The sequence below is a fragment of the Sinocyclocheilus grahami genome, unplaced genomic scaffold (assembly GCF_001515645.1).
Source record: "Sinocyclocheilus grahami isolate Dianchi unplaced genomic scaffold, SAMN03320097.WGS_v1.1 scaffold901.1, whole genome shotgun sequence".
NCBI classification, from domain to species: Eukaryota; Metazoa; Chordata; class Actinopteri; order Cypriniformes; family Cyprinidae; genus Sinocyclocheilus; species Sinocyclocheilus grahami.
In genome coordinates, this window is record NW_015506080.1 from 258,851 (window position 1) to 284,961 (window position 26,111).

The 26,111-nt window shown below is 40.0% G+C and overlaps 1 protein-coding gene and 1 long non-coding RNA gene across 4 annotated transcripts in view; one reads left to right on the forward strand and one right to left on the reverse strand.

Annotated features, from left to right (window-relative positions):
- LOC107563988 (uncharacterized) overlaps positions 1–24,795 on the forward strand; it is a 26,368-nt gene extending 1,573 nt beyond the window's left edge. For both annotated transcript variants that reach the window (XR_001606172.1, XR_001606171.1), the window contains exons 2-3: positions 8,514–8,526; positions 24,708–24,795. This is a non-coding gene — a long non-coding RNA (uncharacterized lncRNA). The remainder of the gene's footprint in view (positions 1–8,513; positions 8,527–24,707) is intronic.
- The window catches only part of LOC107563987 (leucine-rich repeat-containing protein 4B-like), a 38,958-nt gene continuing 29,559 nt past the window's right edge, over positions 16,713–26,111 (reverse strand). Inside the window, exons 3-4 of one of the 2 annotated variants that reach the window (XM_016248960.1) lie at positions 21,120–21,619; positions 16,713–19,448 (exon numbers count right to left, since the gene is read on the reverse strand). In XM_016248960.1, the coding sequence (XP_016104446.1) occupies positions 17,493–19,448; positions 21,120–21,365 (2,202 nt within the window). In that variant the 5' untranslated portion in view covers positions 21,366–21,619 and the 3' untranslated portion in view covers positions 16,713–17,492. Of the gene's footprint in view, positions 19,449–21,119; positions 21,629–26,111 lie in introns of those variants that run through there. The other variant, XM_016248961.1, reaches the window with a different exon arrangement.

The window sequence follows — 26,111 nt, forward strand, 5'->3', positions numbered from 1 at the left end:
TCTTCCCCCCCCCCCCCCCCCCATTTCTATGGAAGTCAGTGGCTACCTGCAGCTCAAACTGTCACTACATGGAATCACTGTTTCACGCATTGGAACGTGCGAGTAAGCGATGACAGAAGAGTCTTTTTTTTTTGGCCAAATTATTCTTTAAATATAAAGACGGCAGTCCATTAAAGTCGAGCATGAAGGTTCCATTTGTAATGCATTTATCTTACATGCGTGAATTAATGCCCAGCCAACCTGCAATGGAGTCTGCTACATGCACTACACGCCGCTGTCTTGAGTGTGAACGGCAATGATTTTGAAACGATCCATGTGCATGTGAGTGTGTGTAAACGCATGCACAAATAAGACATAGTGCCGCCTTTGTCAAACTGCGATGAGTTTAACACATGTACTGTATATGGAGTCGGAAGGAACAGTATGTTTTCATTGTACGCCCTGCGTTTATGCCTATACCCAGAAAAATTATTTTGAACTCTGAGCACACAGATCCTCAAGCCCCTCAGTGCCATGGAAACAGCATATCTCCGATAGCAACAGTGACCGTGGTGACATTTGTGATGTAACCTGATGTTCTGTCATTCCTGTAGTGGGGTGTTTTAATTCTTTTTTTTTTCTCTCTCTCTCTCTGTGTTTCTCGAGGTCCCTAATTGCAGCTCATTTGGAAGCACGAACGCGTTGTTGTCTTTAAAGATGCATATTAAAATCAGATATCAATCCAGGCTCTATCTTCTCAATGCCTCAAATTATCTTTTGTCTGACAGAGGTGTGAACCTGCAGATCTGTAAATTTAGCAGTCTCGCACATATTTTGCGAGACTTTTTTGTCAAGTCGTAGGCAGCATTTGCACAGACTGCTTGTTATGTCACCATTAGTGCTGAAAGGCACTATTAATAATATTTCGTTAGAGTATGTGCATAGATTTGTGCAATAAGGTTCATCTGACATAAGATTGTTGTTGATGTGTCATTGTACTCACTCTCTGACTATCATCCTGTCTTTCTTTGCTTCACTCACTTACTCATGCACCCTGCTTTGCAATCAATAACTCATCTTTCAGCGTCGATTTTCCTCTTCCCCACAGGAAAACAAACGTCCTTCTACAGGACAAACAAAGGGGAGAGAGGGGGAAAGAGATGATGACACGGCAAAAAAAGAGGACAGGATGTGTGGCAGATATACTGAAACTGAAACATACTGTCATTTAAAGGGAAGGAAAAAGTGGGCCGGGGGTGCTGGCTGGGGGAAGATTGAAAGGGTAGATAGTTATGCGATGGATGATTAGCCCTTGTATCCAAAGTTACCCTTTACAACTGTATCAGCGCAGAGCGGATTGGAAGAGACGAGGAGGGGTTGTTTGGGGGGATGGCTTATAGAAGGGATGGAGCTTAAGTCAGCAAAGAGATCAAAGGCCTGTATTGACCTACGGTACAGATGCATTAAATTTCATATAACTTGGACTGCGAAAGATAGACGGTTTTTAAGGCTCACAATGTGAAAATGATACTCGGCTCAGGATTAAAAGGCAGCTGTAATACTGAGTTTATAACTAGGAATCTTCTTAAAGGGGACATTGGATGCAAAATTTGCATATAAATGTGTTTTAGCAGTGGGTGGACACAACCACCCTGCAATGATAAAAATCCATTGACTACTTTTTTTAATCCCCAAAAAAACCCAACCGGTCTCAATCAAGTTGTTTTGATTTTCTGAGCAATATGATGTCATATTGCTCAGGCCCCACCCACAACCACTGACATACTGTATTAGCACATCTCCACTAGTCTTGCGTAGCCAGACCTTCAGACTGACGGCTGAAGGTCTGGAATTCATGGCAGCTTTTATTGGCCAAGGCCCGCCCATGAGGCCATTTGACCGACATGTCAAACAACCAATCACAGTTTGTTTAGTTTCAGCGTCACGCTTCGGGGCGTGGAAATGTCACTGCAATAACAGTGTGTAAAACTCTCGGACGTATTTTAAAGATTCTATGCTGCGAATTTGAAATATTTCACATACTTTTGAGAATCCAGCATTTAGTTGATCCTGATAAGCACTCATCGTCACAGTTGTAAACACACCGGCTTTCTTCTTTCGTGAGGGGGTTTGGCGCCACGGCATCTTTGTTTCCAGGTGGAACGTTAAAGAACGCGACACACGTCTCCCTGAAATCCTGTATAATTCAACCAATCCGATGACTTCGAAACTCCTGAAGGGGTTTCCACTTTTGTGTGCCGTATGCATCAGACGTTCAGCCAATGTTCCGTGGGCGTGACGTCCGAGGCTGAGACTACATCTCCGCCCTCAGCCAGTTGTATGCTGTCTGCCATTTTCTCTGCGCTCGAGCAACAACAATGACTCGTAAGCACTGCAGGTGTTTTGTAGTTGGATGTAAAAGTGAACATGAGAGTCTTAATTTTCTCCCAACATCAGAGGACACAGTGGATTAGTTTAGTTTTTGATGGTAATGCTCCACTGAATACACTTAAGTTTATGTCTGCGCAGATAATTTTACTCCAGACTGCTTTCTGAACTAGGGACAATTCAAGGCAGGTTTTGCTAAAAAGTTAAAACTCAAGGATGGATCAGTAGTACCCACAGTTTGTGATCCAGCTGCACCTCCAGAAGAAGTAAGTCTCACACTTGATATTTTTTATGATTATTTGCAAATCTTCCACGGAAGAGAGGGGTGGAGTGAGCAGTAGCTCATTATCATTTAAAGAGACATGCACCGTAATGGTTCACTGTGAACAGAGCTGTTTTTGACAAGGTAAAAAGGGTGTTCTTTTACATGACCATTGAGGAATTTTAACTAAAGTATGTTAAAGACGTTTCATGAAGACCCTAAAGAATCTTACCAACTTGTGGAAAATGGGCATCCAATGTCCGCTTTAAAGAGATTGTTCACCCAAAAAACATTTACTCTATCTCATGTAGTTCCAAACCTGTATGACTTTCTGGCTTGTGAATAAAAAGGAGGAGAGTTTTAGCATCTGCTCCTTATGTTACAATAAAAGTGAATGGTGACTAGGGGCTGTCAAGCTCCAAAAATGACAAAAAGGCACCATAAAAGTACTATAATGGGCTGTTGACATACAATGTTTTTCTATTCCACTGCATCACTCTTCCATTGTTTTGTATATGTGCTAGATAAATGTTTTTGACCGTACTGAATATATATATTTTTTTACAGTATCTTGCACATGAAGCAGCATTCTGTGGCGCTCAGGTCAACTTTTAAAAAAATGTGTCTTGATGCCTTGCGTATTTTTTCTGTGAACTCTGGCCCATATGACCTGTGCCCTGTAATCTTATGAAGTCATACAATCACACAAAGCTATAGTAAGACTTTCAATGTAGCACATGAACCATGTCGTTACAGTATGTAGAAATAGAGCAGGGCAAATTGTTCTGTGTCTTTTGTGGTCTGAGGTACAAATAAAATTATATTGGAAAAAGTTGGGTGAAAATATTTTTTTATTTTTGTCTGAACTGTCCCTTTAACCTCAAAACTACAGAGAACAGCTGAAACATCTATTAATAATAGATCTCAACAGATGTAGCTTTTAGTGTTGAGAGCTGTTTGTTAAGTTCAAGGGTGGAAACAAGTGGCAATACAAAATACAAAACCTTCAATAAAAAAGCAAAAACACACCATGACAACTGAATTCACTGGAAAAAGGAAAATTAAAGATAACTGGCAAAGAGTGGCAGTATTTTCACAATACTAAAGATGGCGCAATCATTTAAAGTTCAGCTATTAAAAAATCTAGAGCATCTCTAAACTGTTACTACATGACTTTTGGTTTTGAATGGAATTGTGATGCAGGATTCAGGGATACAGTGCAGTCTGGTACATTTGTGCGCATTAGAAGCAGTGTAAACATTCTGCATTATCAGATGCTCAAAAGAGGTGTGAAAACAGAGCCCAGCCGAGGCTGTGGAAACACTAGAGTACGTATGTATGTGTGCCTTGAGGTGAGAATGAGGATTGTTAAGGCGCTTACATAATTTATTCAGTGCAAGTGTGGATCGGGCACCCTGGGTGAAGTGTGTGCCACAGTACTATTGTGAAGGGCACGCTTACAGACTAGGCTGCCTTTTGCTGATCTCTTGCCAGGAACATGGAGGATCTCTAATCCAACTCCATACCAAGAACATGGAGGAAGTCAAAGCTTTGATTTTAATATTCGTACTTCCAAGTTTGTTTCAAATTGTAGCTTGTATGGTGAAATAAAAAATTCCTTTTGTGTGGAATTACCATGCTACTATATAAGGAATTCCTGTACACACACACACACACACACACACGCATATAGTTTAAAAAAAGGGCAAATTTAATACAGTTGCATAAATGTATAAAAAATTATATTTGTAATTATATTAAATAATTACATTGATTATACTGACAAACATGCAAAAAAATAAGAAATCAGGAAGGGGGCCAACACTTTTTCACACCACTGTATATAGACAATATAATTTTCCGTAATTGTTCATATATAATGTGATGTGTATATACATATATATAATGTTTATTTACAAGTGAAGACTCAATATTTTACAGAATTTTGTGTAACTGTGTCTTGTTTTAAGGCTGCTTAGATATTTTTACTGGAAAATAAAATACTGATTAAGATTTTCAAAGGGGTCATATGATGCTGCTAAAAAGAACATTATTTGGTGTAATGAAATGTGTTTGTGGTTTAAGGTTCAAAAAACTATTTTTTTTTCCACATACTGTACATTATTGTTTCTCTATGCCCTGCCTTCGAAAGCTCATCGTCTGAAAAGCGAGGTGTGCTGTGATTGGCCAACTATCCAGTGTGTTGTGATTGGCTGAATACCTCAAGCGTGAGATGGAAATGTTACGCCCCTCACCATACTGTGATGCCGTCTCCTGGAGCGACCAGACAAAAACATTAAAAGTCATTATAAACGAGGCATTTGTTGCATCCAGTGGGGACATAATTACAGATTATAATGACTTGCACTGTCTTTTTGCGTGTTGCGTTGCGCCGCGTAACAAAATCATGTCTGCATTTGTGATCGGAGAAATGACAAACAACAAGCGCTACTCTACACTGCTTAAAACTTGCATTTGAATAATCCGTGGCAAATTCTTTAAATATTAAAAAGTACTTATTTGTGAATATTTGGGCAGTGTTATGCAAATCTTCCCATAGTGAGGTAGATATGTGGGGGCATGTTTAAACGAGGCGTTATAGGAGGGCGTGGATCAGTCTTAACTTTTATAAAGAATATCTCTTTGGGTTTGTGTCTTTAGTCTTTGCAACTTCAGGGATCTTATCCATTCACAAACAGCTTGTAACACTCCAAAGAGAAAGGAAAACTTGAAATCGCATCATATGACCCCTTTAAGTTGACCTTTTTCATCTGTATAATGCTATCCCTTTATAAAGACACACATGCTCATAAACATGCACACATGTACAAATAATAAATAAATCAAGAAATCTATAAATTGCTTACATTTTGTTTTTAAACTATAAAATCTTTAAATTGCTTATAGTTTGGAGGGGGTTGAGTTTTGGGTTGGGTTTGAGTTGAGTTGAGTTGACCTTTTCCATCTATCCCTTCATAAAGACACACATACTCATAAACACATGCATGCTTTTATTCATGCAATGAGAAAACGCCTTTACTGGGGTGGAATGAAACGTCAGCCGAAACCTTTACACAGAAGCACACAGAGCACAGCAACGCTCTGCACATCCCTTGTTTTTGTATCTAATATGCAGAACACAAATGGACATGAAGGAACACAATCACAATGTCACCCTCACACACAGAATAACACGCACACCCTTAGGTTAGCCAATAATTGTAACCCTGAGTCAGTAGTATTCAGACGCTGACCCCGTAGCTAACCCCCACCCAGCACAGGAGGCGTGTAGACTGCAGGCTAAACATCAGCCCAGAGAGACGCACACGTACACACACGCTTACTCGTACAGTGCAGGCGGAGGTCAGCCATCAGGGTCAACCTAAACACCCCGCAGCTAGCAAGTCACAGCTCTAGTGTCAAAGCAGTGATACATCGATTCAGGACACACCCATAAACTCACACAAATTACTGAGTCAGATGTTTAATGCCAACATGACATCAAAATGAACCCTATTAACTGTCTAAATGGTCTTAATGTGTGTGATACATCAGTGCATGTTGTTCCATTGGGGAAAAAAGGCTTTATAGTCTTTATAGTCAGAATGAAATTACTTGCTATATAACTTTTTGGCTAATGTCATCAAGTTTTTACTTCTAAGTCCATCCCCTCCACTTTTCACAATCCAATCATATCCCATTCTACAATCAGTAGATTTACTGAATTAAAATTGGCTGCGAATGTCGTTTCATGTTGACTTTAAAATGTATGTCTAAATTCATACAAGCAGACATCCAAAACACACTCATGTTCTCAAATTTGTTGCATTTGTTTGATCCTGTTTTTGTCATGAAAAACATCCAAAATAACCACCCACAGTTCAATACTCATTTTGTGAAAAAAGAACATCTTTTATTCCATAAATTTATCAGTATGGAACATGAACAGAGATTGAATGGTCTGAAAAAGATTTGGCACAGAACCACTACAGCAGAACGAATCTGCCCACCTCCACACACACACAAACACACACACACACACACACACACACACTCACTCATACAAACATACATACAAACACGCACACGACACATTTCAGATGTTAATAATACACACATTCCAGAGCGATTTATCCAACAGGTTCAAACAGAGTCAGGAGAAAATATCACATTAACAACTACTTTCAATATTTCAGAGGGACTCAAACAACCCAAAGTGGCAGATGGGGGGAATGTTTAATTGAACAGAGGGAAGAAAATATCTGAGGCATCTGTTTGCTTCTCTGTTGTGTTTCTGTTTTTTTCTTCCTCTCAAGAGAGGATTGTGGTGGCAGCGTGTGTTTTTGTGTGTTAGACACCAGACAGTCGTGAATTTCTGGTCCTTCAGGAAGAATAGGATAAACGAGAAGGCTGATGGGGGGAAAGAGTGAGACAGAAAGAAACAAAAAGAGATGAATCTAGGAAAATAAGGTATGACAGCAGAGGAATTAAGGGATCATTGCTGAATGAAATTGTCATCATTTACTCATTCTAATGTTGTTCCAAACCCATATGAATTAATTCCCAAAAGGTGAATTTTTGAAGAATACTCGGACCATATTTTAAATTTAATGAAAGTTAATGAGGACTCGAGCACACTCTAAAATGTGAAAAAGCACCATAAAAGTATCATAACAGCCGTCCATTTGACTCAAGTGGTTTCATCTTCTGAAGCTTTATGTGAGAAACGGACTGGAATTGAAAACATTATTCAACTTTAAACACTGCGTATAAGAAAAGTAGCAATGTCTTATTCATAAACAAATGATTCATCTGAGTTCTTTTCAATTAATCATTTACTCCAGTTCACAGATCCACTCTAAATGATTCAGACTAATTCGGCTCATTAGCTCAACTCACTGACTCAATGATCCGGTTGTAGCAGTCCAATGGAGGAACATTATCAGTGAATGGCAACTTAAATTTCAGACTGCTTGTCAACTACTGTATCATATGTGACCATGGACCACAAAACCAGTCATAAGGGTCAATTTTTCGAAATTGAGATTTATACATCATCTGAAAGCTGAATAAATAAGCTTTCCATTGATGTTAGGATAGGACACTATTAGGCCGAGATACAGCTATTTGAAAATCTGGAATCTGAGGGTGCAAAAAAAAAAAAATCACAATAATGAGAAAATCTCCTTTAAAGTTGTCCAGATGAAGTTCTTAGCAATGCATCTTACTAACCAAAAATTTAGTTTTATTATATTTACAGTAGGAAATTTACAAAATATCTTCATGGAACATGATATTTACTTAATATCCTAATGATTTTTGGCATAAAAAAAATCAATAATTTTGACCCATACAATGTATTTTTGGCTATTGCTACAAATATACCCCAGCGACTTAAGACTGGTTTTGTGCTCCAGGGTCACATATGGCTTTAGAAGCCTTGAAATACAGTGCAGAGTCATATGGACTTTTATGGTGTTTTTGCATCTTTTTTGAAGCTTTACAGCCCCTTTTACAGCCTCAGTTTAATTATATTGAAAAGTCTTTCTAGAATATTTTTCAGAAAGTCACCTTTTGGGTTCCACAAAAAAAAGCCTTTCTTTCTGGAATGGATTTGGAACAACATGAGGCTAAGTAAATTATAAAGTGTTGTATGGTTGTTCTGGTGCAACTTCACAAAATCAACAAGGTGAGTAAATGATTTAGATTTCTGAGTAAATCATCCCTTTAAAGGGCTGAATGAAGAGCATAAGGTATGGAGAAAAAGAATGTCCCTCTTTTCTCTCTTTCAGTTTCTTTCGGTGACTCAGAACGAGAAGGTCAGATGTGTTATCCGCATGTCGGAAGATATAGATGTAGGGAAGGAGGAAGAGGGTGAGAAAAGGAGAGAGAGAGGGGTGATGTCAGCTGTGCGCCTCGCATTCCTGCAGGTTACTAACAGTGAGGTCATTACAACCCAAAGCAATCTCGACATACAAGGATAGCAATGTCCCTGCATGCACACACACACACAAGCTTGCACTGAGACACACATGACTCAATTTGGCAGACGGATGGACGTCCAGTCTTACGTACACACACATGCTGGCTGTCAGTGAGCTGAATGTTCACACAGACACCTACAACATACAGTATATGCACCTTCACACACGTCACACAAATGCACACTTGTACTGTATATGCCCACACACTCATTGTTTGGTAGATGTACGAACATTTTTCTTATTTAGTTCACAAAGTCATTGGCGCATACATGCCCACACGCGCACACACACACACACACACTCAAATAAGACGTGATGAAAAGTGACAAGACATGTCCGAACGTCCTATGACAGCCAGCCTCGTCTCATTCTATTTTCTCTCCTGATCATTTTCTTTGTCATAGATTTATCAGCAGAATTTGCACCTATGTTTAGAGTTTATTAGCAGGGAAAACATGATTCCAGCCATTTTAGCCCTCAGTCAGACTTTGTGGTCTAGAGGAATTATTTTTTTGACTACAGTGAAAGTTTTATTTTGTCATTTCACTGTCATGGAGATGAACCCACAGATGAACCAAAGGGGTCAAGGTTGTGCTGGTTTGGATGGCCTAGTTCATCCCTTGCTGGCAGATTCCTGCAACTATGAGGGTCCACAACAATTGTGAAAATATAAAAGAGTTGTCAAAGTTAGAATGTGCATTTCAGACATTTTTACTGTTATGAAAAAAATAAGCATATAGTTAATAAATATTTTTTATTCTTAATGTAAGTGTGGATGTGACAGTTTGTTACTTGAATGTGCGAGACTTCTGGTGTCAGTCACTTCCAGTTATTTTAGCTAACAAAAACAGTCCATTATGCTGCTTGATATCGCAAGCTAGTATTTGTTAACACAGTATCTAATATCGTAAATGCTTTGTAGTGTAAATAGTTTTACGATCTAATACACTTTGCTATCATTCTAGTTATTTACCTGTAGCAGGGAAATTAATCTGAAGTCCTGCACATTCATGGGAAATTGCTTACTTTTGCGTTGAGATATAAGATGGATAAGTTCCAGTTATTTAATTTATCAAACAAACATTTCAATTTCGTTGTCTATGTAGAATTCACACTTTTCTCACATAGTATAAATGGGTAAAAATTCTTAGCTGCCTTTATATTTTAGGAAAGGGATCGTCCTATTTGGGAGTCCGTGACATCCAAACATTTAAAAACCTAGAACATGAATGTCACCATCTAATGTGAAGTCTTCAGTGGTTGGAGTTTTGGAAAAACCCCACTGGGGAAGGATAGAAAGGAAATTGTTTTACAGAAATGACTGCACTACGAACATAAATCAAAAGCTTGAAAGCTGACAGAAGGGGGGAGAAGTTTAAAGAAAAATCAATAATTCTAGTTAAACTTTATTTCATATTGATAAATGTTTATTATTATGCCGCTCTCTGCCTTTTAAAGCTATTGCACCAAAATCATTGTGTGAGATTTAATGTGCTGAGATAATGGCACGCTTTTGTTTCGCCTCTTCTGCAAATCTTGTTCTGCGTTCCGCCACGCTACACTGTAACTGGGTCACATTTAGATCATTCGGTTCGCTCAGTCTCAGATGGCACTGGCGCTCTGACCCCAGATCAGGTCCTCCTGCAGCTCTAGCGTGGGTTTGCTTTATGCCATCACAGCATGAGCAGGTTCTTCATAAGGTGATCAGGTCACAGCTCATTGCTCTTTCACCAGCCCCTCCACATGCTGGCTGGGGACTGTCCACTTCAAAGTTTTTCCAGTGCACTGCCTCTAGAGCATACACCATCCCTTTCCAACTTCATTCAAAAACAAACATCACAACACAGGGAATTGAGCCAATAGGATGCCCAAAACCCATAACAGTAACTGCAGAGCAAAAGGCACAGTGTGAAACTGAACTGAGAGTTGATCCTCAGAGAGGAGGCAAGATGCTGCTTCAGCCGTTTTAACAGGGCCGACTCATTCAGGACACATTTACACAACCCTACACTGCAGAAAACCATTTACATAAACAGTACTTTTGTCTTGATTACCAGTAAACATATCTAAACATGCTTACAAGAAGAGGATTTTAGGGTAATTTTCATTTTGGGGTGAACTATCCCTTTAAGGATTCAAACTGTGGTCTATGCACTGAAGATATGAAATACAATGAAATATGTTTAACTTAATTATCATTATTAGTTTTACATTCATAATTGACACATTTGATATTACTTTTTCATTCGGTCTTCTAAAGGCTAAGATTAATCCTAAAATTATTTTTTAAAGATGACAGATTTTTTTCATTCTACTGACATCAGTTTGCCATAAAATATTATAACAATCCACTTTTGTAAAATGACAACATAAAAGCCAATTATTTAAAAATGTTGTTGTTTTTATAATAATCCCACTTTTCCCTCACACACTAAATACATGAAAATATACAGCTGCCTTTATATTTTAGTTAGGCTGTCCCTTAAAACAGGATCATCGTATTTAAGGGGCTTAAGCAACCTTGCTTCTAAAGTGGCAACAAGACAAAAATACTGAAAAAGAAAGTTATTTTTTTGCAGAAGAAAAAAAAGAGACTTTCTAAACCAGAGGAGAAGAACACCTCATGGTGTCTCATGGGCACACAGGATTGAAGAAGAATGAAAACAATATTGCAAGGGATTTGTCCCATGAAATAATCGATGTGAACTGGAATTTAGCTAAATAATTCATTCCCATTAGCAAACACACTCAACTGCAACCTTATCTTCATAGCCTTTGCAAAACATAATAATAGCCATTTGTTTTAAAGGAGTCAATACCCAATACCCTTTCTGATGTTTCCAAGAAACATGTGCACAAAACAGGATGCTAATCGGCCACAACCACCATCACAAAAGCTAGTGACATCTCTCAAAGTTAGAAATGGTGTAAAAGGAGCTGAAGCAGGCAAGTCAAAATGCAGTCTTTTAAATCAGACTTACTTAGGACTTGTCATGGCATGGGGCTCAGGTGGATGGTGTGCAAGGATATTACTGCAGACATGCAGAAGCACCAGTACACATACATACATGTCTGGCCCATGTGCATTTACCAGTCAGTCAAGTGCCATCCAATCACAAATGGCAGAGACATTTGAGAAGCTTGTGCCATGGAGGATTACATTAGATGACAAGTTACAAACTATACAAAATTACAAAGAAGACAGTGATGCGGTTTCCAAGTCTGAGGTGTCACATGTAATTATCAATGCCTCTGTCCGTAGGCGCATATGTGCGTTCGAGGGAAGAGGCGGGTAAAAGCGCTCTTTATTGACTGAGATGAGGGTCTAGGATACAATCTTACATTAGTTTGTGTGTGTGTGTGTGTTCAGGGGCAATCAGTGTTTGACAAGCTGTTGCAGGCTCTTGTACAGATCAGTGCAATGACGCAAAGAGAAGTTGTGAACAACTGATCTCATTCTCTTCATAAAACCCCTCAAACAAACACGCACATAAATGTCCTGATGGATATCAGGAAGCCCACACAACAACTGCAATGGCAAACGAGGCACATGTTCAAACAAACCATACGCACGCTCCCTTACACGATAAATCATCATGTGTGACTTTTGCCGCACACACTCAAGCTGCTTTAATGCTCAATTCCAAATCTGTCACACACACTCAATCTCAGGGGCTAAATAAGTCTTCAGGGTTGAACAACACACTGGTCCTCTCGCTCTCTCTCTCACTCGGAGGACAAGAGTTTTATGTGCATTGAGCAGCAAATAACAGAAATATGTTGCAAATTACAATAACACAGAATTCAATAAAAGTTTATCAATTTAGGCCATAAAAGAGAATTCAATTTAAAAAAGTTTTATGCTTAAACAATTTGCCAGTTGAGTAAGAAAAGAAACTTTAGAGATGTGTTCTCTAAAAACAAGTAAATATATAATGATATTCGATTTACTTGACAATTTTTTTTTTTTTTTTGCTGCTGCATTATAGTGCACAATGCTGTTTTTCACAATTGGGAGCATTGGTGTCAGTGCATTGTGATGTTCTGTGCAACTCTGGTAAAAACTGTGTTTGTTAGGGATAGGGACACAAGCTACATCCACACCCTGCCATGAAAGATTTGTCTGTTCTGTCTAGCCCTGACAATTACAATGAACGGGTTTTATATGTGAAAAATGACACCATCCCTCGCAGCTGCTTTAGAAACGGACCAACACCAGCAGTAGGGATGAAGTATGGTTTGGATGCAATTGATATTCTAGCAACACACTCTCAAGTAAAAGCCAGTTGTTCTTGGTTTTGTGACTCAGACTGAGGAACCAATGCTATAGACCTTCTGCTGATAAATCCAGGACCAAAGTGCAAACGACCAAATACAAATCTTTGAAGTAAATGCTGGAATAAAATATTTACCCCCCACACCCAAAAGCAAGAGCTGCCCTAGATTTGTCTGTCAAAGCCAGAGCATGTCTGCAACTTTAACACACACACACACACACACACACAAGCGAGAGCGTGTCTGCATCTTTAACACACACACACACACACACACACACACACACACACACACACACACACACAAACAGGGACCATTGTCGCACGTCTGAATTATGTATCATGAATGCTGGAAGTACCTCCCACCACTTCAGCCAGTTGGAAATTGGCATGACTGCCCCCTGACTTCTCGATTGGGGTATTAGGAAAAAATGGAAAATAGTTTTTTCTCTATTCTAGTTAAGAGCATCATTCAGAAGATCATACACAAGCCTGAAGCATAGGAAAATATGCTAAAGTGATTTAAACTGGGGATTTAAAATGGATGTCTGCAGTAAAAAAAAAAAACACACACACACAGACATCGCAAACACACACACACACGCTCACCACATGCACGCTCAATGACAACAGTCTCTTATTGTAAAACACACAGCCCAAACTCGCTCTCCCTCCCCCACCCCCCCCCACCCCCCCCCCCCCCCCCACCCCCCCCCCACCACAACGCCTAACCCTAACCTCACCCTAACCCTAACCCTAACCCTAACCCTAACCCTAACCCTAACCCTAACCCTAACCCTAACCCTAACCCTAACCCTAACCTAGCACTGAACCAACACTTACCCAAAACCTACCGTTCGTAGACTTATGTACCTGAAACCTAGCCTCCCCAAACCAAATATCCACCCCCACACACACGTGTGAGGGCAACAGAAACGATATCAATGAAAAACATTGGTCAAAATACATGGATGTCTTCAAATAAGCTGACAAAAGCTGAAATGGCCATTTCCATTGTTTTCACTCACACACAGACACATGGTTAAACCAAAACCCGCAACACCACATTCTCTGGTGCTCTTTGCATAAGTCCTAACCAGCTGGTGGGCAGGGTATTTCTCTGCAAAGCGTGCTTATGAGAGAGCTGAGATTCGTCGGCTCGATGTGTATGAGTGTGTGTTTTGGGCTCTGTGACTCAGATACCGCAGTGCTACGAGGGAGAGAGAGGGCTCCTGTCTTCCTACCTTTGTCACAACTTTTGCATGCTTTGTAAGACTTCAGGAAGTGAGAGATATCTGAGGTTGCAGGCTAGGTGAAGATCATGAGATATGTGATATGTTATAACAGTCTCTGCCCTGTCCCACTACCAATCCGCTTGGCAATACTTTCTTGTAAGTTGCTTTGGAAAGAAAGCATATGCCTTGAGCACAAATGTAATACAATTACTGTCTGGCACACACATATGCACACACACAAACAGAGGTGTATGTTAATCACTCGAGAAGCAAATTAACATATGCAAATCTTCAGCATGAGAGGGAGAATATGATAATTTCGAGTGTAGGGGATGATGTGCCTATGGAAGATCAATGGCGTGTTAGATATGGACATCTCGATGACTGCTACTCAAGGTTCATGAATGTCAACAGTAAGGAGGTTTATTGATATGCAGTGTGCTGCAAATATGCTAATTTCTGATTTAAGAACACGGATGGCAACGGTTTTGTCCTCGTAAATGGCATCCTGTACTGGCTCCATCCTCACATTTGCATTTGAAACCTGAACGCTGTGATGGGGACTGCCACAGAAGCAACAGTTGCCAGGGAAACCTTACCATAGGAACCTGTTGGGACGCTGTGCCAGCGTATGTGTGCGCCAATACGTCGGATGACAATTGACACGGCGGTGTGCTCGCGTGTGGATATTTGTACGTGTTGTAGGCTAACAAGGTTTGACAAATACAGGCACTGGGACCCACAAAGATGGCACCCTGGCTCTGACAGTGTTTGGCACATTAGTGCAAAGGCGTGTTGCCGTGGCAACAGGGTGTTGACACGGTACAGTCACACTTCTCGGCACTGATAATGGGTGACATTCTGAGAACAAGTGTGTATCAGAACCCCGGTCTCTCTCTTTCCTCCTGGTCTCTCTCTCTCATATCTCTTTCTCTGCAGAGAAGAACGCTACCACCAGCCAAATCACATTCTGTCTGCATCTCGGGAGAACTGTCTCCAAGCCGTAAGCTCTAAGGGTTACATATAGTGATACCTTTAAATACATGAGAAAAAGAAAAGACAAAAACATAGAACAAATCAATGCCACCAAGTTTCACAATTTCAGTTGCCAGTTTGTGTGCCATATATATATATATATATATTTTTTTTAATTTCGAAGTGACTTCTGCTAACAGAACATTTTTCATAATTATAACGAGTGTAATATCAGCTAATTATAATAACAATAACAATATTACAATTAAGATAACACTTGATTTTGAAAAAACAAAACAAAACAAAAAGAAACTAGATAAAAACAAATAATGAAAGACACTTATTATCATAACAGTTTTGTTTTAAAAGAGCTCTATAAGTTTCTATAGTTGTCATTTATTTGTCCATTTTCATTTAAAAAAAGCTTTCCAAACTCCAATCTCGTTCACTGAGTGGGTTTTCTCTTACCTTTCAAAAGCTGTCCTCGGTTTGCTTTCTGCTCAAACAGTAGTTCCGTCCACATGTGTTCGCAATAATCCACTTTACCCCTGCAGTAATCACCAGAGTTTGTGTTCGGTTCTGAATCTCGTTGATTCACGTTGGCAAAAAAGCAGGGTCCTGGTCAAGATTTTGTCTTATACAAAACAGAGGAGACAGGCCATTGAGGGAGTCATTTCATGGCCCATCCATTTCCTTGTTTGGAGTAGTTGTTGTTGTGGCTTTGTAATGCATCAAGCAAATCGTTGTCACTGTCAGTATATCCACTGCTATTCCAGCTTTACTGAGGGGATTATCAGCTGTAGCGACAATCACTTTTTACAGAATGAAAACAAACATCACCTTTAGGTAAAAACAGATAAACTGACTAAATCCGCTATGCTTTTGACACTTGATGTTTTTCAAGTTTTTTAGTGATGATAATAGTAGTAATGTAATGTCAACAGGAGCCTCTTTTTACTCAACTTTCAAATCGGATTTTACTAAAACATCTCACTAAAAATATATTTTCTCAGTATAGCAGCATGTGGATCAGCATTTACAGTGTTTTTCTTTCCATTGCATTGCATACTATCATCATTACTGTCTTTTATAATTCTGTTGGTAGTGGTGTTAACTGATATTGACCCAATTTGGGTCTCAAACGCCTGCAGAATCAAACAGTAGTGTATTTATAATGTTAATTAAAATTACCTCTCCTCAATGACCCCTGTTAGTTATAGAACAGGAAAGGGAAACCTTTTAAGACTTAAAAAACAAAGCCAAAGTATCTGAAATCAAACACAATTTCCAGAATATCCATCTCTGTCCCTCTGTCTCCTCAGGATGCCCTTAAGTCCTGTGAGGGTGTACCAGTTTCAGACACATTTTTGTTTTTATGCAGAGAAAGGAATTATAAGTGACAAAGCGCTACAACAGCAGCTGCTAATTCTTCAAAAGCCGTGGCTTTCAGTCAGAAAAATGTAAAGATTCATCATAATTTATTTCTCTGAATGAAAATATATTTATATATCATGTATACTTTCATAAGTTTATATATTCTCTTAAAATTTGTATATCTTTCATTGTTTTTTTGATGTTCTTGTTCATTTTCATATCTTCCCCTCAACTGTGAGTCCATCATCGCGAAACATAAGCCCTCTACACAGTGCTGGTCTACTAATCTATCTTTCCTTCGTAGGACTGCAAACCTCTAAAAAATTTGAATGATCCATTTTGTTATCTGAGTTTTATGGTTCACTAAACCATTTACACGTGTGAGTTTTCGTTCTCAGCCACTGTCCATAAATACTTAAGGTTGTTCATGTATTTCTATATACACTTCCTACCTAATGGTGTGTATGGTTCTAATTTTTGTAGCATATCTGCTTTATTAATGGAGTACAGTATACGCGCAGATCTTTTCATCTTCTGAAATGTGTCTGTACGCATGTGTAGTGAGGCTGATGTGCAAAGATTTTGCTTTGGCACAGATTGGTGCAAGTTTGGCACATAATTATCAATCTTGCATTACACAAAAACGTATCGATTTATATCGTATTGGCAAGTGTGATTTTGTTTGCTGATGTCTGGTGATCTCCTTCATACGTGCGGATCAGAGTAATGTAAAGACTGTGATATTAAACTGCTGAGTGGTTGCCTGACTTCCATCTAGAAATTCCCCCACTCGTTGCCAGTGTATGTACTTGGTAGTGATTTCACAGCTGTATCTTGTATTCTTGTGTAGGTAATATTTCATACAATGCTGGGTCTGCCTTTCTCATTACTCCTGAGAACATACCCATAGGGGCTGAACAGCCAATACCCTTCATCTGTTTCTGTCTCCCTGATACTGTTTCTCCATCTTTTATCTGTACATTTACCTTTCTCCCTCTCTCCCTTACTCTCTTTCTCAAATTCAGATCTGGGTTTCTTGGACATTTTCCTTGGAGCCGCTCTTGAAAAGCAATGGCTCAATCTGTGGGTTCTGCCCTTTACCCATCAGGCCTTTCAGTGACCCGTGGATGCCAAGGGTTGGCAGAGGCATTGAAGAAGGCATGGAGCATGATGTACTACTTGCAGAGACTGGCACCTGCGTGTAAGAGATTGGGGTAGTCTGAGCCTGGGAGCAGGGCGAAGGGTTGTTGTTATTGTTTAGGCCTCCACCTGAGCCTCCGCCAAGGCCCAAACCCATCATGTTATTGCTGAAGTGATGGGCCTTGTAGTAATGGTTGAGATGCTCAGCTCGTGCAAGGTTCGGGAGGTTGACGATTTCAGGGTGGTGCAGACGCAAACTCTGTCCGCCTCCGCCGGACCCTCCTTGCGGTACTGTGGATCCTCCTGAGATGCCGCTGCCACGGATGCCCGTTCCCGGTCCAATCTCATCTTCGACATTAATGATCTCAATGGCTCGTGCCGGCCCAAGGTGTTTGTGCAACTGATGCTGCTTCCTCAGCTTGTAGAACACTACCAGCATGACGGCAGCCATGAAGGTAATGGCCACGAAGCAACCGATGATGATCTTGGTGGTCTTCATCACATCATCTAGTCCAGAGGGATAGCTGGGCTCAGAAATGGGGACAGTGAAAGTAGGTTTGGTTGCTCGGGGAGAAGACGATGAGCCAAGGATTGAGAGAGAAGAGGCAGTAGTTGGGACTTCATGCCAGAGGTGCCCAGAAGGTGTAGGCCCGGGTATATGGATGAAGGTCTCGTTGAAGACACGCAATGCAGAATCTTCATCTCCCGTAGACTCCACAGTTTCTACAGTGACTGTGGTGAAGTAGGTGTAGTTGACACTGACGTCTGCTGCGGTCACATTCAGGACAGCAGTTGCCGTTGTGTTCCCAGCTGAGTTGGTCACAATGCAGGTGTATTGGCCAGTGTCACGCAGAGTTACATTGGTGAAATTCAGTGTGCCATCATGCAGAACGGAAATACTGACCCTATAGGAGCCATGGGTCATTAGGGTGCCGTTCGGTGTGACCCAGTTCACAGAGGTCATGGAGGTACTGGTGCGACACTTGAGCTCAGCAGCCATGCCCTCGGTCACATTGAGGTCAGTGGGCGGCTCCACAATGACAGGGGCATAGCAGGTGAAATGGCTCTGGTCTAGCTCGCCTATGTACTTTCCCTTAAGGTAGGGTGGTGCGTGGCACCGTGCACAGCAAGTTGTGTTGCTCGGCACAGTTTCTTTCAGCCACCAGCTTAGCCAAAGCACATCGCAGTTGCACACCCATGGGTTGTGATTGAGGTGCACTCGTTCCAGCTTCTGCAGAGGTGTGAAAAGGTCATGGGGCAAAGAGTGCAGGGAATTGTGGGATAGGTTAAGCTCCTCTAGGTTCTTGAGATCATCGAAAGCATTGCGCTCTATGACCGACATCTGAGAGTGCATGAGCCATAGTTTGCGCAAAGATTCCAGGCCTTGGAAGGATCCGGGTCTGATGATTTCCAGACGGTTCCCAGACAACTCGAGTTCCTCCAGTCGTACCAGGGGAGTTAAGTTAGGGATGTCCTTTAGGCCACACATACCCAAGTTTAGGTAGCGCAGGTTGATGAGTCCGACAAAGGCTGCATCAGATATATAATCCAGTTTCTTGAGTTCACCTAGGTCAAGACGCCGCAGCGAGGGGACGCGGTGAAAGGCGTAGCCTGGTAAAGTCTCAATGGGATTGTTTCGTAACCACAGTTCCCGCAGCTTGCTGAGGTACTCAAAAGCTTGCGATGGCACCAGCGTGAGGCGGTTGTCGAACAGTTCCAAAGTGTTGAGGTTTGGGAGGCCATTGAAAGCACCCACCTCTATCTGACGAATCTGGTTCTTGGAGAGCTGGAGGATCTCCAGATGCCGCAAATGTTTGAATGTGTCTGATTTTATCACCTAAGAGAAAATTACAGGTACAAGTTTAGGATTAAAGTTGTGTGTGATCTATTTGTTCCTGTGAAGGATGTACATGATAGAAAATATAAAGTCATAGACAAAGAAAGTACATTCATTACTGATTGTTGTGCTTTACAGAAAAGTTGTTCTGCAAGTTGCTATCAGTCACTCTTATGAAGAAAAACGCATTAAAGGAATAGCTCACCCAAAAATAAAAATTGTGTCACTGTTTACTCAACCTCATGTTGTTCCAAAACGGTATGCTGTTATTTTTAATAAGTGAAACACAAAAGGGGAATTTTTGAAGAATATTCAAGCAGTTTTTTCTTTCAGGTCATAGTGACCATTTTTTTTCCTTCTCAAAGAAAACAACAACATAAAGTCACTTTCAAATTAATCCATATGACAGCTCTGTGCAAAGAACAGAATAAAAGTTGCTGTTCACAGCAAATCTTACCCTCCGCTGTAGCACTCAAATTTAATTCGACACATTTGAACGGGCAATTGAACCACGTTCAATTCTGACACACACAAACGAATGCTGTTTAGTGTCCATGTTAAACCTGGCACAGGGCATTGGACCACTTTAGAGAGGAAAATATAAGTGAATAATTCATTTAAAACATTACATTTGTTCTCACACACCATTATCATACGGCTTTAAAACAGCAGATGGAATACTACTTTTATTGTGTGTCTGTTTATTTTTGTATCCTAACATAAATTGTTATCTGAAAGGAAAAGTACTGCATAAGGATTTCTCAAAAAGCTATAATTTTCCACAGAACAGCATACAGGTTTTAAGTGACATGAAGATGAGAAAGTAATGACACTATGTTCATGTTTGAGTGAACTGTCCCTTCAAAACCCAATACAAAAATGCCCCATATAAATGGCTTGCAACTGTACATCTCAGTAATGGTGGAAATAATCATAATATTAGAATGTGCTAAAACCTGATGAAAAACCAAATGAAAAGACTAGAGAATATTCACACATCCTAAATGCTGTGGGTTCTAAAACAATTTGTCTCTGTGCATCGGATGTAGCCAGAACTGTTTTTCTTGGGCAGCGAGAAGCTTCCTCCTGGCCTACTGCCACAATCCCCTCTGTATATAGAGCAGGGGAGGGGAGGAGGGTGTTAAACACACTGGGTTGGGGGTGTTGAAGAGGGGGGTGGAATCTGTCAGAGCTGCACTCTTGTGGTAAAATGCTATGGGAGAGAAAGAAGCCAAATAATCTAGGATGCCTTCAGGTATTAAAACATTTTTAGATTTTTAATCATTTCAAGTGGGGCTCGAGGACACAACAAACCAAATAAGAATTGTTATGCTTAAATGGAGGCTTGATGAAAAGCATTATTATTATTATTCATTTTTAATAGGCTTGTTTTTGGTTAACACTTTCACTGTCGGGGTGAGCAGTGTGTTTGCTATTATCTTTATCATCTTAAGAATAAATCTAAACCTTCACACTCAAAGTAGGTCATATTAACACCTGACTTCACACTTAAACCTCAATATTTGAGCAAGGCTGAGCCATTTGTGCTAACACAACTCCGTGTTAAAGCAACATTAGCGAAACTGACACTCAATAAATCTAAGAAACAAACAAACATAAACATCCTCTCCCAAAGCCTGATGGGAAAAGACCAGTATAGTCAGAATTTACCTGTATTGAGTTCTCCTGTAAGTTGAGGTATCGTGTGTTGTTTGATATACTGTCGGGCACCTCTTCTAAGTTTCGTCTTGTACAGATCACGCGACTAGCTTGATTAGAACAACTGCACGGCACGGGACAGGTGGAGGCGGTTCTGACTGCCTCTTGACCTGGGAGGATGAGCCACAACAGCAGCTGAACCAATAAGAGGAGGAGGGGGGAGGGACTAGGAAGGCTGGTCACCGTGGTGATGCGCATGGCAACTGGGTCATGACCCTTCCTGTGTTCCAAAGAGGATGGTAGGCTGATTCCAATGTCTCTTGAATACGGTCTCTTTTAACAGTTGTAGATTCCTTCCGCAATGGATGTCACTTCTGCATTTTTCAGTGGAAATATTCAGTCTCCTTGGTTGGTGGCGTGTTTTGTCCTTGTTTATTTTTTCATACAGATATGTCTTTGCCTTAACAGGTCCTCCTATTTGACAGGCCTCTTTGTGATGAATGCATGTTTTACTGCAAAAGAGAAACAAAGAAGAAAGCCATGTTTTGCTACTCTTATAGATTCAAATATTTCAGGTACATATAAAGCTAAAATGCCACACAATAGTTACTTACACAATAGCAAAATTAATGCATCAAGTTAAAAAGTAAAAAATTGTTTTAGGGATGCAAAGACTAATGATGTTACATATGCAGTCTCTCGCCTGGAAAACTCATACTGTACACTGATAATGCACCCAGATTCTTGTCTCTCTGTGCGTGTTAATGATCCTCTTTATAGGTATTCAGGTGCTATATGACCCACATGCATCTAAAACAACATCCTAGGCTTCAAATTGACTGCTGTACGCAAGCTCCAAAATAAGCTTTCAGCCACACACTGGCCAATGGCAGGTGAATGAAGAAAAATGACAAGCTAAATATTTCATACCAGCCATGCAAGCGTATTTTTCTACATTTTTAATAAAAATACTTTTGTTCATATGACAATTTTTGTTTGTTTTTTGATCGGTATCACTTGCAGCATCATATGGGAAATGAGCGTCTTCTCCCATTAAAACTGCATCTGTCATTAAGACAATGACACTTGTTGTAATTTTGTTCCTCATTTACATTTGGGAAGCATAATGTCTTGCCACATGGAGTTCGGCAGAAAATAACCTTTATCCTAGGTATCGTTTTCTTTAGTAGATTATAGTTGATTTTTAATCAAATGTCACAACACAATCTTCCATCATGACTTTAAATGATTCAGTTTGAATCATTTTGCCACTTCCATTAGTGATGATCAGACTAGCCTTCTTTAAATTTAAACCATGTATTATGTTGCTAGAGAGTAACAAACATTTTCGTAAATGCCACAATCACATTTTACTCATATTTGGCGAGTGTTAATTCTGGATTCTGGCTTTACGCAATACACAAAACAGAGCTACATTTATTCACCTTCACCAGATTTGTGTGCTTAGCTCCCTTGTGCTTTTCTACAATAATACTGCATGTGTGAACTATGGTACTAATCTTTATGTCCATACTCGCCCATAGAGTTGAGGCCCTTGGGGTCTTGGAGCAGTATTAACTGGTGCAATGTGCTTCGGCTGATGGATGGCTAATTCAACCTGAACCCCATGCAAGGGGGCTTAGCTCTTAGGTTATTTAGACTCCAGTAACCTTATATAAGGGTATCCAATGAGACACAGGCCATTACTAATGATGATGGCCCTAATTATCGTACTCTGACATGCATGTTCATTTAACACAGGATTTTACACTTCGGCTCAGTGAAAAATAAGAGGAAGAGAGACATGAGAGAGAGAGAGAGAGAGAGCAGGGCAGAAGGCAGAAGGATGGAGAGATTATTAAACTGATAGATGACTGTACAGCTGCAGGGATAGAAAAGAATCATCAACACTAATAGATGAATACTTAGACAGATAGAGAGAGAGAGAGAGATCCAAGTGAAATGTGAACGAGAGACAGACAGTAAGGAACAGATATGGAGAAAGGGTAATGTTAAGAGGATGAGATAGAGGGTGAGGAAAGAGAGGAGAGGGAGAAACATTAATATTAATAATTTTTCCCAGAGAGAGATGAATGAGGAAGTCTTAATAGAAAGGGATGAATATGAAACAGACAGAGAGATAGAAGGAGAATGACAACATAGGTGCATCAAAAACAACAAGTGCACAAGAAAGATGGGAGAGATGCAGGGAAGACAACACAAGAGAATGAATATAAAACAGGTAGTGATAGAGAGAAAAGAGATAACTGAACTGATGTGTGTGTGGAAATAAAATTAGATTGAACAATGACAATACAAACACACACATACAAGCATGTCTGTAAACACACGGGGTCTCGTTCACTAATAATCGCATACAAATATACTTATGTGCACTGGAAAGGTTATCAGACAAAATTTCTTCCAGACAAAGTGTGCATGCAAATAAATGTGTTATTACATGTTATTTTTTTGTTAATTTTTAAGAGTCTCATTAAACTTTAAAAACTAGAAATTACTTCAAACCCTGCAAAATATATCTTCCACTGATGAAGGTTGGTCAAATGTCGTTCACCATATGATTAAGAATTTTAGTCAAGAGTTCACCAAACTTAAAAGACAACTTCTTTCACATCTAACTTTTGCATATGGATGGAAGTGAAAGGAACATTAAGTCTGCACCTGTCAAAAGTCATTTTCACTCTTTGCAAATGTATTCTTATGCACTCTAAAGATCTTTACTCCTGAGAATGATTTTCAAGAAATGCCAAGTTTGTCATTCTTAATGACATAAAAACAATAAAAACCTTTTGCAGAGGCTTAGACTACACACATGACCAATTGCACTTTTAAAACTAAATCCAGATTGAGCTATAATGCACATTAAATTGTTAAATGAAGTAGGGTCACTTAGTCGTTCAATTTATTAAAGGGGTCATATGATGCGATTTCAAGTTTCCCTTTCTCTTTGGAGTGTTACAAGCTGATTGTGCATTGATAAGATCCCTGAAGTTGCAAAGACTGAAGTCTCAAAACCAAAGAGATATTCTTTATCAAAGTTAAGACTCTGCCACGCCCCCCTAAAACGGCTCGTTCTAACACGCCCCCACATATCTACCTCCCTATGTGGAAATATTTGCATAATGCCACCCAAATATAAGAAGAAAAGAAGGCATGGTTTCAGTAACCGCAGTTAGTGTTGAAGCAGCCATGTCAGAGAGACGCTGTGTGTTTCTAGGCGAAAGCAAAAGCACTTTATTTGGCCTTCTGAAAGTAGATGCATTTAGGAATCTTTAAGATGACTTACAACAGAACAGCAATGCATTTTATGGATGACCGTTTCGTGAACCTAGGAGAGGAGGTAATTCTGACTTTGCTATGACAATCTGGCGCTTCTGAATCAGCTACTGTTTTGTTATTAGTTTAAGTATTTGCTATTGACTGTTCAAATGCGGAGTTTTGCGCATCGTGTGTGTGCGCGAGCGAGCGAGCGAGAGAGAGCGTGAGATACAGTGCAAGAGAGCGAGGGAGTGAGCGAGAGGGGAAGAGAGGCAGCAGCACTGGCTGCGAGATACGTGTGGATGTGCCACAGCCTGAGAGACAGCAGGTGAATGTGTGTTGTGTCTGACCTCAGTGTGTTACCCTACTGTCCACCACAGTGATCCAAAGTATTTATGGGTGTTTCTATGCAAGTTAAAGACTGTGGTATCAAATGTTCACGTTATAATTTGTTACAGTTTAATACTTCTAAGATGTTATAATATTCCATTATATTACTGTGATGTTCATTTACTTATTATTGTTATTATATTATTATTTTTATTTTTTTCTTTAAATCTTTTTGTACATGTGTACTAAGCTTTGGCAATATTGTATCATTTACAGTCATGCAAATAAAGAGAGAGAGAGAGAGATAGAGAGGGGGTCACATCACAGTAGAGTCAGCTGTCTTAACCGTGGCTTGTGTACTGCACACACACCAGCTTCATCACTGTGTCTGTCACGCGACTCTGTTCCCCTTTCGGGCTCTGTCTTTACATTTATTTTGAAAGATGAAGCTCGCGATTATGGTAAGGGGCGTTACATTTCCGACGAGTGCTTGCGGTGTTCGGCCAATCACAATGCACTGGGTCAGCTGGCCAATCAGAGCAGACTGCGCTTGTCGGAAGGAGGGACTTTGTAGAAAACAAAGCGTTTGAGAGAGGCGGGGCATAGAGGACCTACAATAATGTACAGTATTTGAAAAATAATGTGTTTTTTGAACATTAAAGCATGTCAACATATTCTGTTACACCAAAAACACAAAATAATGATCTTTAAAAAAGCATCATATGACCCCTTTAAGAAATATTTTATATAACAACATTTTGGCTTCACACATTTCCTGTTTCTATGGCCACCCGGATTCTGTGGAATTGATGTATTTGTGGTTTTAATATTTATCCTAAATTTAAACAAAATATAAGTGTGAACTGAATTAATGAATCATGATTTCTGCCTGAAAATGTTTGCCCACTCTCTTTAATAAGCACAAACACAAGGTGATGAACCCTGGCCCGAAACAAAAACACTCCAGTTAGAGGAACAAATGTGACATCCCCTGCTGCTGCATGACTGTGACCATAACCAGTGTTTTACTGTAAGCATTAGCATGCCGTTATGGGCAAAAGCCATTTGTAGAGCTGTCATGTAACAGGACGCCATGCCCCAGGCCTTCTTCTATAAACACTGCAACTCAAGCATCACTAATACAGTCACAGCTACCTGCAGCAATACCTGCCTCTCTTCTTCCATACTGCATCTGCTGGTAACCAGGTGGGTAACCACAGTCCAGACTATTGGGCTATAGCCCCAAACGTGTTTTAAACAGCCCGGACCTTATGTGCTGTCTTTTCCACAATTTAAATAGAAGAAAAAAAAACTGTGGGGAATTTTAATGATCAAATTAAAATTAAAACTGACCACGAAACTGAAGCTGTCAAGTTTCAGAAAGGATGCGCACAG